Source organism: Venturia canescens, chromosome 3 (assembly GCF_019457755.1).
Source record: "Venturia canescens isolate UGA chromosome 3, ASM1945775v1, whole genome shotgun sequence".
Classification (NCBI taxonomy): domain Eukaryota; kingdom Metazoa; phylum Arthropoda; class Insecta; order Hymenoptera; family Ichneumonidae; genus Venturia; species Venturia canescens.
The window spans coordinates 18,877,979-18,890,729 of NC_057423.1; the positions used below are offsets into that span (position 1 = coordinate 18,877,979).

Genomic DNA, 12,751 nt, shown 5'->3' on the forward strand with positions numbered 1-12,751 from the left:
AAAAGGTTGGGACAAGTACATTGATGGTCCCTCGTTTGCTGATAATTCCATCCATAAAAAAAACTTTAAAAATATTTTCTTTTTAAATTGTCAAAAAAATGATTTTATAAAAAAAAATACAGAACAATCCGAAAAAAATTGCACAAATCTTGAAAAAACATTATCTGTAAAAAAAACTAATCTGTATCTATTTTTTAAAGTGTCAAAAGAATCAAATAACAAGTAAAAAATAAAAAACCAAAAAATCGCTCTTGAAATCATTTTGGAAACCGATGCCTCATTCTTCTTATTTGATTCGAACAGCTAAATCAGTTGAAAAAAATTCCATCTATTTTACGTGCAGCATTAAAATTTATTATATCAATTCGAGACCAAGTATTTTCTAATGAATTGAAAAAAGTTACCACTTGAGTTACATGCAGCACTAAAATTTATGATATCAATCGAAGGACAAGTAATTTATGAGTAACTCCAAATTTCAACATTATGGAATTGTTCTAAGAAGCTTTTAAATTCAAATCACATACAAGCTAGTCATTTCTTACTCTATGGTGGCAAAGACTTATAAGAAAATCGATTCTTTTCAGACTTTCAGGAGCTTCTGATATTATTCACAATATTCGACGTCGATTGGATCGATACAAATTATGTTTAAATATGAGTTAAAAGTACTTGTCCGGCCCATCACTTTCCATTAAAATTGTTTATTCAAATAAAAATCAGGGCTTCTCTAGAACTGATCGAGCACAAATATTCATGCAGAGCGAATTTAGAGAGTTATCTTCAAGTAATATTCCCTTAATTGCACTAATTGAATAAGAGTGAAAACGAATTGTCCTGTACTATACAAGGGATGTTATTGTGCATCGATAAATAAAAAACATTTTGCACATTAAATATGTTCAAGCTTCCAAAAATAACTCCCCAGTTGGTATTGGAACGACGGCAATTTTTACTTCTCACTTTATCCAGCGAACGAATTTCATTCGGTATAACTAACCTATACTATTATTAAGAACATTAAACTAATAATAAATCGCATTTCAATACATTTTTAAACGGATTCTGCCGTACAATTTCGATTTTTTATGATTGATTTTTATTTGAATGAATAGTGATGGGCCGGACAAGTACTTTTAACTCATATTTAAACATAATTTGTATCGATCCAATCGACGTCGAATATTGTGAATAATATCAGAAGCTCCTGAAAGTCTGAAAAGAATCGATTTTCTTATAAGTCTTTGCCACCATAGAGTAAGAAATGACTAGCTTGCATGTGATTTTTTTGGATTTAAAGCTTCTTAGAACAATTCCATAATGTTGAAATTTGGAGTTACTCATAAATTACTTGTCCTTCGATTGATATCATAAATTTTAGTGCTGCATGTAACTCAAGTGGTAACTTTTTTCAATTCATTAGAAAATACTTGGTCTCGAATTGATATAATAAATTTTAATGCTGCACGTAAAATAGATGGAATTTTTTTCAACTGATTTAGCTGTTCGAATCAAATAAGAAGAATGAGGCATCGGTTTCCAAAATGATTTCAAGGGCGATTTTTTGGTTTTTTATTTTTTACTTGTTATTTGATTCTTTTGACACTTTAAAAAATAGATACAGATTAGTTTTTTTTACAGATAATGTTTTTTCAAGATTTGTGCAATTTTTTTCGGATTGTTCTGTATTTTTTTTTATAAAATCATTTTTTTGACAATTTAAAAAGAAAATATTTTTAAAGTTTTTTTTATGGATGGAATTATCAGCAAACGAGGGACCATCAATGTACTTGTCCCAACCTTTATTCCTAGGTTAAATATATGTGAGGTATTCTATGTGAGATCGGTGGACTTTTTCCCTGACCTCTCATCAATTTGGTTAATTTTTTTTCATATGGTTATATCTAGTCTAAAATACAATCCGACGTTTTTTTTCAGATTTTTCTGAACTGCCAAAAATCGGTGATTCTGTGCCAAATATTTGGAGTTATCGCCCGTAGTCGAATTATAATTTTTTTCTGTGTGTTTATGAGCTATTAATGTTGAAAGCCTCCGCGAAAGAAAATCGAGAAACGGTAATTTTTGGCTAATGGTTAAATATTAGGTTTCGTGGTCAACGTGGTGAAAAAAACGCACGCTACTTTTTAAGAAACGAAATCAAAGCTAGTACTCCGCTCTTTACGTTTTCCATGGTTAATACCATTGGAAAAATTTTTTACGAACAGTGCGCGCGATTTTTTGGAGCTGGAAAAGATTGAAAAACGGCCAACTTCAAAAATATGTACCGAACTGAAAAAAAATTGAAAAAGGTTTAATTAAAGCGCAAATTGAAGCTACATGTGTCCCCGTTAAAATGCCGTTCGCAAAATTTCGATATCTTTGTTTTCGATTAAACAATTTAACTTTTGGTGCGTCAAGAAATTTCAACAAGCGTTCCCAAACTTTTAGCCGGTAGTGTAAAACCCAAACAAAATGGTTTAATATCTATATTTGGTGTAGAATAACCATCACTACGACGTTGTATGACCACGGTTGACTGTTTCTGGGCTAACGACATCGTTAACGTAGGCTCATTTTTTACTATCAACACTGTCACTCTCCATTTTTTTTCGCTTTCGCTATACATGCACACACTGTGTATCACGCAGTTCAAGCACCCATAATTTTTCATTTGACTCATCGCGTTCTTCGTCTCTCTTCATTAAGTCAAAAGCAACATACTGTCAAGTTTTTTTTCCAAAAGACATTAAACAAAAGACATCATTAAACAATCTTCCGAAAACTGAAAATATTAAAAGTTCACACTTTGAGTTATCAATTTCTCAAAAAAAAAAAGAATTTCAAAACTGAAAAATAGAACTTGGAAAACAGGATCCGAATGAAAAAATTTTTTATTCCTTATATATTAAATTTCTACTCCTTATATTGGAGAGTCCAAGTTGCAAACAACAAAGAATCGAAACCACGATTTTCGTTTGAAGCTATGTGACAGAAGCTTACCATGTTTAACTCGATTAGTTGACATTACCGAACATGCATTGCTATTTTGATCAAAGTTGCTCAGAGTTCTGACGGTTTCTATGACCAATATTGAACGGGAAAACTGATACATAAAGTTGCAGAGCAAGATTAAGTAATAAAAAGCTCAAAAAGATATATATTTTATCAGAAATGATACCCCTGAGGGAAAAAAAGTTGGGACAAGTACATTGGTGGTCCCTTGTTCCTGATCATCCTTTCGTAAAAGAAGAGTTGATACAAAATCTGGAAGTTCGAGTTATTTTTGAAGCTGCTATAGACATACTTTGATTGGTAGTCGATGTTGTTCGCGGAGTTCCTTCATGTGCATATTTCAGATCGTAGAAAAAATAAGGAAACAATTGCAACACATTCGATCGCGATCGTGTCAGATAAATTTATTTAGCGACATAAGAGTGAAGTGATGGAGTCATTTAGAAAGAGTGATCTTACGCAATTACTATTCGACCGTAAGTACCGTGATTTTTGCAATGATCTATTAGAAACAATAGTCCCAAGTAATATTTTTATTTAAAAAGTGTTAAAACAATTAAAGACAAGTGCGCGCTTGCGCGCGCGGTAACCCTAGTATCACAAAAAGTGTAAAAAAAATTCTATAAAAAAAGTTACGAAACAGACTGTAAATGATTTCTACATAACAATTTAGAAAAAATTTTACAAATCACGAAAAAACATTATATTAAAGAAAAATAAATAAAAAAAATTCTATAAAAAAAATTACGATACCGACTGTAAATAATTTCTGCATAATAATTCAGAGAAAATTTTACAGATCATGAAAGAACATTAATACCTAGGGGAAAAAAGGTTGGGACAAATACATTGATGGTCCCTTGTTTCTGAATGGAAAAGAAATAAAATTCAAAACCAGGAAATAAATTTATATAAATAAACAACCAAAAATAAAAAACAATAGGAAAAAATTCTATTAATAAATAGAAAAATGTAAAATAAAAAATTTTTAAAAATCCATTGCAAAGGATTTCCATCTAAGTTCTGTCCAGCATTAAAACTTATGATATCAATTTAAGGCCAAGTATTTAATGATAGCTTAGAATATTTATTCTTACGGGTACCATCAGGAAATTGAGAAAGTTCTTATGAATCAAAAAAGTTACCATTTGAGTTACGTGCAGTACTAAAAAAAATATTATCTTAAAAAAAACTAATCTGTGTCTATTTTTTAAAGCGTCAAAAGTATCAAATAACAAGTAAAAAATAAAAAAACCGAAAAATCGTGCTTGAAATCATTTTAGAAACCGATGCCTCATTCTTCTTATTTGATTCGAACAGCTAAATCAATTTAAAAAAATTCCATCTAATTTACGTGCAGCATTAAATTTTATTATGTCAATTCGAGGCCAAGTATTTTCTAATAAATTGAAAAAAATTGAAAAAGTTACCATTTGAGTTACGTGCAGCACTAAAATTTATGATATCAATCGAAGGACAAGTAATCTATGAGTAACTCCAAATTTCAACATTATGGAATTGTTCTAACAAGCTTTTAAATCTAAAAAAATCACATGCAAGCTAGTCATTTCTTACTCTATGGTGGCAGAGACTTATAAGAAAATCGATTCTCTTCAGGCTTTCAGGAGCTTCTAATATTATTCACAATATTTGACGTCGGTTGGATCAATACAAATTATGTTTAAATATGAGTTAAAAGTACTTGTACGGCCCATCACTATTCATTCAAATAAAAATCAATCATAAAAAAACGAAACTGTACGGCAGAATCCGGTAAAAAATTTATTGAAATGGGATTTATTATTAGTTTAATGTTGTTAATAATAGTATAGGTTAGTTATGCCGAATGAAATTCGTTCGCTGGAAGAAGTGAGAAGTAAAAATTGCCGTTATTGCAATACAAACTGGGGAGTTATTTTGGAACCTTCAATATATTTAATGTGCAAAATGTTTTTTATTTATCGATGCATAATAACATCCCTTGTATATTACAGGACAATTCGTTTCCATTCTTATTAAATTATCGCAATTAAAGGAAAATTACTTGAAGATAACTCTCTAAATTCCCTCTGCATGAATATTTGTCCTGCATCAGTTCTAGAAAAGCCCTGATTTTTATTTGAATAAACAATTTTAATCGAAAGTGATGGGCCGGACTGGCCGGACAAGTACTTTTAACTCATATTTAAACATAATTTGTATCGATCCAATCGACGTCGAATATTGTGAATAATATCAGAAGCTCCTGAAAGCCTGGAGAGAATCGATTTTCTTCCAAGTCTCTGCCACCATCAGTGTTCCCAACCCCGCAGCTAAAAATTATGTGACCAGGGCCGTAAAATTATAGTGCACCCGAGAAAATTATAGGATTTTTTGAAAATTCTAAAATTGACTGATTGAAAACAAAAATAACATTTATGCACTCAGAAATATAATGTTAGCTGTTAATACATAGGATTAAGAACTTTTTATTATTTTTTTCGTAAATATTTTATTCATTTGAACCGTATTCATAATTCATAATATGAACAGTTAACATTTGAAAGAACTTTTTTTCACATCAACGTTGAGGATAAAGTTGTAATACAATAAAATTAAACTATATTGCAAAACTTTTTCAGAAAAAGTTTATAACATAATAAACTTTTGCGTTTTTAACTATTAGAATAATTCAATAAAGTATTGAGATCTCATCGAAGTCTTCCTGGTTTTCCAAATCATCTACGTTTTGATTTTGATCATTGATATTGCTAGACTTTGCATTGCAATTCGTGAGCGATTTCGGGTAAAGCGTTTTTTTCGTCATTCGCTTATACTCTCCAGCTACGGGTTCGAAAGCGATGCAATTTTTTTTGACTCGCTGACTAGCCAAAAGTACCCCATTGACTGTCGGTGTTACCAATTTATTCCTTGTTTTTGTTTTAATTAAATTTACGGCACTAAACGTACGCTCACATTCGGCGTTAGAATGTGGGAGCGATATTACGTTTAAAACAAATTTCGCTAAATTCTTGAAAGAATAGCCAATTTGATCATTTTCATCACAATTTGCAAGCTTGTGCCAAAAAATATCAGATTGATCAGTAACGTTGATGTCTCCAGGGAGCTCGAAACGTGGGAGCTTTCGCCACTCATCGTCAATTGCCTGATATTCTTCCGCATTGACGATCCGAGGTAAACACTGCATCAAAGGCAATAGACTAGGGACAGTTTTTCGGGTTTTGTCCATCATTGCATTTTCCGGTTGCAAAGCTGACATTTTTTGTAGAACAACGTCATTAAAATCAAAACGTTTTTTTATTTGGAGGCAACCAACGACCAGAAACTGTCGGGTATTCTTCCAAAAATCGGTTTTCAGATTATTATTTTTCTGAATGTCAGGTTTTTGTAGGAAGGTTGCCACTTTTACTCCCAAATACATTTGTTCTGGTGACAAAAATTTATCAGCTTTTGATGGATCTATGTTTTGTATATCTGTCTTATTGATATAGTCACTATCCATGTAACTCTTCAGTAATTCTATGTATGTTGAACTGATAGAATCGTACATTGTAGTAATTACTGGTTTCTCAGATTGAAATAATTTGTTGAGTTGAGTGAACTTTGGCAAAACCCATTCCAAGAACAAGTAAAACATTCGAAAGAGCGGATCATCCAACCAAAACAAAATCGTATCAACGGCAGCCAATCTTTCGGTAAAGCGTTTCTCGATAAAGAAAAGTTTCAACGCTTCCCATTGCTCAATGAGTCTTTTAACAACAGCTTCTAGAGAAAGCCACCGGGTTTGTGACGGATGGAGCATTTTATGGATCTTCAAATCGAGGAAAGATTGAAATTGTTGCAACTCGAATTGTCTTTTCGAGCTTGATTTGAAGAAGTTGTACACATTACGTGCTAGATCTTCGCATGCTCGTGGAAAAGCCTTGCAAGCTTCACTCGCACATAAATGCATCGAATGACATATGCACTTAAAGATCGATATGCCACGGCAGTAACTTTGAAATCGACTGGCCACGGAATTATTACAGCCCATCATGGTACTGCATCCATCCGATGCGAATCCAATAACATTGGCAAAAGGCACGTCGCGTTTTTCGAACGAGGCAACGAGGAAGTTGAACAAATGTTCAGCAGAGGCCTTGTCAATGTTTGTGTCCTTTTCAAAGATCTGGCAGAGCTCCCAAAACCGGCTTACAACTTTCCCTTCTTCGGCATCATAAAATCTACAAAATCATTTTTCTAAAATCAATTTTCTTTAAAGAACATTCAAATTATTCAAAATAATAACATACGAAACTTCGCAAATAAAAATGATAACCGAACTAGTTCTATACCTGACGATTATGCATAAAGTTTTTATGGCGGAAATGTCCGTAGATTCGTCGATCAAAATGCTGAATTTTGTGGACTGCAACTTTTTAGTCAAAATTTCCTTCTGAGATTCTCCAAGTACGTTCTTAACAATCGCGGTAGCTTTTGTTGATTTTAATTGTAAATCTTTGAGAATCTTCGAATCCGGGAAACAATCTTACAGTACATCTGTCAGGTGATTTACCACTCTGAATGGTATGTTGTGGTCCACCATAAATCCGCAAAGTTTTATTTCGGCTCTTTTCACAGATGTGCTGATCGAATTTTCTGTGATTTTATTTTGACCAACAAAAGTATCAATGGTTTGTTGATTATTTTTCGATATCGACTCGATCTTCAACATATGGGAGCGAGTTTTTGCGTGATTTCGGATAACTGCGATTTCTGAGGTTAAACTAGTTTTACACAGAGTACATTTTGCTTTGTATTTACTGTCCAAATCTCGGGTCAACCAGTTCTTGAAGTCACTTTCCAACAACCAAATATCGCGGAACTTTTGAGGTCGACGACGCTTTACAATGTTTGTACGAGCTTTTTTTTCGGTGGTGTGTTTACGCTCGAATCGTCCGAGCAGCTCATTCTGCAAAAAAATGAGAGCCATCAACGAATAAAACAATAACCTGACACCTGCCACTCAAGAACCTATTTTTTTCAAATATGAAGTAAAATAATATATAGAATTGAGAACTGCGACTTCCACCTTTCTGCAGAAACCTTGTTTTTATTTATATACACGACGAGCCGCGTGGAAGGGAAGGTGGAAGGCAGATACGAAATACAGGTTAAAGAGTTGGACGAAAGTACTTACTTGCATAAAACAATAAAAATGAATCGATTTTTCCGATGCCACTCAATTACTCTCTTATATCTTTAACTATTCTTCGTATATCTTCACCTTCAACAAAAGGGGAATCCGCACTTGTGCTTTTATTTCACGACCATTCGACCGTTGGCGGCATGATCCGCATGATATCGATGAATCGATGTATGGTTAGAGGTTAGGTTAGTTAGACCGTTAGACAAGACGATAGATGTGAAGTGAACGCAAAATGCAGTCGCGCAGCTTCAGTATCGTAGCCGTAGCCAGTAGCCAATCAGCGTCGTCGAATAAGACATTGTCGACAACGTCAAGCCGTCAAGCAGTAGCAGATCGAAAAGATTTGCATTGTGAAACGTGAAATACCACCCAACCAATAACCTATATCGTTTTTTGGTATATGAGACAAAGTGAATATGAAAATTATAGTACATTTACGAATTATCGTTCATATTTTCATATTCATGAATTGTAGTATAATAGTACGGGTGCAATCGTACATCGTACAAACAGTCAAATTATGTGACGTGTACTATGATTATGTTACGGTTGGTAACGCTGGCCACCATAGAGTAAGAAATGGCTAGCTTGCATGTGATTTTTTTGGATTTAAAAGCTTCTAAGAACAATTCCATGATGTTGAAATTTGGAGTTACTCATAAATTACTTGTCCTTCGATTGATATCATAAATTTTAATGCTGCACGTAACTCAAATGGTGACTGTTTTCAATTGATTAGAAAATACTTGGCCTCGAATTAATATAATAAATTTTAATGCTGCACGTAAATTAGATGGAAGTTTTTTTAATTGATTTAGCTGTTCGAATAAAATAAGAAGAATGAGGCATCGGTTTCCAAAATTATTTCAAGCGTGATGTTTCGGTTTTTTATGTTTTACTTGTTATTTAATGCTTTTGACACTTTAAAAAATAGATACAGATTAGTTTTTTTTAATATAATGTTTTTTCAAGATTTGTGAAATTTTTTTCGAATGGTTTTGTATTTTTTTTATAAAGTAATTTTTTTACAATTTAAAAAAAAAAATTTTCATATTTTTTCATGGATGTAATAGCGGCAAACAAGGGATCATCAATGTACTTGTCCCAACCTTTTTTTTCCTAGGGGAAGTTTATGGTTTGATATCAAGTCTTTTTTCTTAAAAGTTCCTTATTTATGTTCAGATGACTATATCATTTTAGTTTAAATTTCTATGAATTATTCATGATTTTCGGATTACAAGGTTGGTTTTCACGAAAAAAGACCTGTTTTTCGTCAAAATTGTTCTGGAAATATTTCGTCACACGTCCGTTCTTGGACTTTGGGGATTTTTTTTCTAGTACTCTAATATGTTATGCTTATTGGGAACGCAAGAGCACGGTGGAAACAGGTTGTAGGCCGTGATATGCTTTTCGGCTTGTAACTTTGGTTTGCACGAAAAAAGATCTATTTTTCGTCAAAATTGTACCGAAAATATTTCGTCACAGATCTGTTCTTGGACTTTGGTGATTTTTCCCCTTGTCTTCTAATATGTTTTGTACATTGGGAACTCAAGAGCATGGAGGAATGCGTGTTGCGGGCCGAGATAAGATTTTCGGCTTATAACGTTAGAAAAAAGAAAGGAAAAGAGAAAAGATAGATCAAATTCAAAACACACAACAAATCCAACAGAATTGGCCATTTTTGAATGTCGTTTTCGCATTCTGAATCATTTTTGCATTCTGAATTGCATTTTCGTGCTATCCAAAACGTGCCCCGATGAAATATATTTCCAAAGTTTGCAAGTGGCTGCTGAGATCCAATTATTTTCAGTTTGATAGTTGCAGAAAAAAGGCACCCGCAAACATTTATCATGTGAGAACTCAATGAAGCAAAAAAACTGAGCGTACTTAATTCAACAGACCAACGGAATTCAAAGACGTTTAAGGTACCTGCGCATTGGTTTTGGAGAAAAACAATTTCAGGACAATTTAAAAATGAATTTAGAAATTTAAAAACTCAGAATAGAATAGAAAAAGGAAAATTGAGGAATTTAGAAAAGCTGAAGACGTTTGTGATGAATTTTTGAGATTACATATTACGGTTGGAGTAAAAAATTGAAATGATTGGCACACATGCTGCGACACAAAAATATGAAAGTTTGAAGGTATTCGCTCCATACCACAGTAATACAAACTTCAATACTATTTGAAAAAAAAACACTTTAAAATTGGCTGAATCAAGTTTCATTACATATTACCATAATAAAAGATAGGGGGTGATACTTAGCACATATACTTATCCACAGAAATTTCAAAGTTCGCAGGTATCTGCTGCGATTCAATGTATCTGCGCAATTAGTTTGGAAGACAGTAATTTCAAACTCATCCATAAATGATCAACTGAAGACTTTTCTAATGAATTTTTCACTTCATATTTATGTTACAGTGAGAGTCCAAAAGTAAAATGAATGGCACAGTATATAAATTGTATAATTTGCAGATCTTTGCTGTATTTCAATGATTCGAATCTACAGCATTAGAATGAAAAGTTGTGAAAAGTCATGATGTTACATTAAAATGACATAGCGCACATTGCATTCAGAAATTCTGTAAGTTTCCATGATGTTTGCAGACATTATACTTAATCGCATCCAAAACTGAGCAACTGTAGACTTATCGTAATGAATGTTTTCACCAATAATTCCACATTTGTAGTTTGCAGAATAGGAATACTCATCATACACATCATTTCATAAGTATTATTGTCTACATTTGTTTGTCTACCACATTCCAAAGACTGAACTTTTCATATTATCAGCAAAAAAAGCATCCAAAGACTTTTCGGAACAAGTTTCAAAATTTATTACTCGACAGACCAGGTGGAAAAAGAATAACTACACTTATATCAAGACCAGAAACTGTTTTGAGAATCTGATGTACAAAATGTGCGATTGATGATCATAGTTGGAAACCTCTTAAATCACGTTACCACAATCAGCATGAAGAAATAGTAGAAAATCACAGGACACATATTAGGCAATGAATTAATAATATGTATCGATCCGCTGCAAACCGATGGAGTCAAAACAAAGATCAGAAAGAGTAGAGCCAAACTCAATAGGAAGGATTATATGGGAATATTCAAAAATAATGATGACACAAGAAATCAATTAGAAAACATTCATTCGATTGGAGTTTCTCACATTATATACCAACAGTTCCGTGTGTTCTTGTTTTATTAATTATTATCAACCATAATATTTCAGATTGCAAAAAGAAATCTTGACACACATTATAGATTGACGAACATTTGTCCTTATAACTTCCAGGCCTATTTTTGATAAACTGATTTGCCTTATTTATATTATTATTCACTAGCTGTGCGAACGTTTGTTACATTTGTCCCGCACACTTCGTAACGTCAAACCCCGGCCGGTTCGTTACGACACAGCTATCAAAGGGAACTCGCATATATAATCTACATTATTACACATGATATATAATCACGCAACCGACGATATATTTACACTTGACAATATTCCGCGCATTCTGGTTTAATTGAAAGATTATCTCACAAGGAACATCACTTTGGTGTCCCCCTCCGATTTTCTTGAAACTGCTGTATGTGAAAGAGCATTCGAAAGTAAGAGACACGTATTTTTTTTTATCGGCGGAAAAAACGGTTTTAAGGGGTGAAACCACCCTTGAAAGTAAGGCATGTCAGGGGGTGATTTTGCAGTTTCACCAGCAAGCACTCAACTGATTTTGATAAAACCAAAACCAAAATGTTTCTTATCTGAAGTGATGAAAAGTTCACCCTGTGCACGAAAAAAAAAAAAAAAAACAGGGGGTTAACCACCCTTACATTCTTATATATCTCACGCCACAATAAAAAGGAACGAATATGAAGGAATGAAACGGGTTCTATTTCCATGAAAACATGAAAATAAAGTTCACGTGTTTTTGCATTTTTGCAAAATAGCAGTCTTAAGGGGGTGAACTACCCCTTTTTTGAATTTTCGTACCGTAGGTGGTTTATTTCTGTTTTACATGTTTTTGCTGATTCGAAATATTATAATAGTTTCGAATCAAGATTTTCTGACGTATCGAAGTCAATACAAGACTCTGAATGGGTGAATCTCCCCCACTCGATTTTCCTCTTTATTCGCTATTTCAAAATTTCTCCCTGCATTTCGTTCAATTTGGTTGCTCTGCATCGAAATTACAAATTTAATAATTTTAGGAACATATAAAACTCGTATTGACCTGGATGGTGTCGGTTTGGCGGGGGGGGGGGGGGGGGGGGGGGGGAAGTTCTCACAACTACTTTTTCGGTGATCATAGAAAGCTTGTAAACTGCACGTAAATGAATAGGTACCATGCTACAGATAAAAATGCCTCTATAAAACACTTTCATAACTTTGGCGGAAAAATAGAGGCGTAGACATATGATCCCGGTGTTTGTGCTAGATAAAAATGTTATCAAGTAGTTATGATCACCTGATATTTTTGGCATTCTCACACACCGAATAACATTAGTCATTCCGAATATTCTTGAGTCATGCATCAGAT

At 33.3% G+C, this 12,751-nt stretch overlaps 2 protein-coding genes across 2 annotated transcripts in view; both read right to left on the bottom strand.

The window, feature by feature from the left end:
- Nucleotides 1-12,751, bottom strand: part of LOC122408437 (protein lin-11-like) — a 715,873-nt gene that overhangs the window by 193,206 nt on the left and 509,916 nt on the right. The window lies entirely within an intron of this gene.
- LOC122408456 (uncharacterized) lies at nt 5,684-8,197 on the bottom strand. The gene is made up of 4 exons (XM_043415252.1): nt 8,192-8,197; nt 7,568-7,963; nt 7,347-7,519; nt 5,684-7,235 (listed from the first exon to the last, which is right to left on the bottom strand). Exons 1-4 carry the CDS (start codon nt 8,195-8,197, stop codon nt 5,684-5,686), a joined length of 2,127 nt encoding a protein of 708 aa, XP_043271187.1.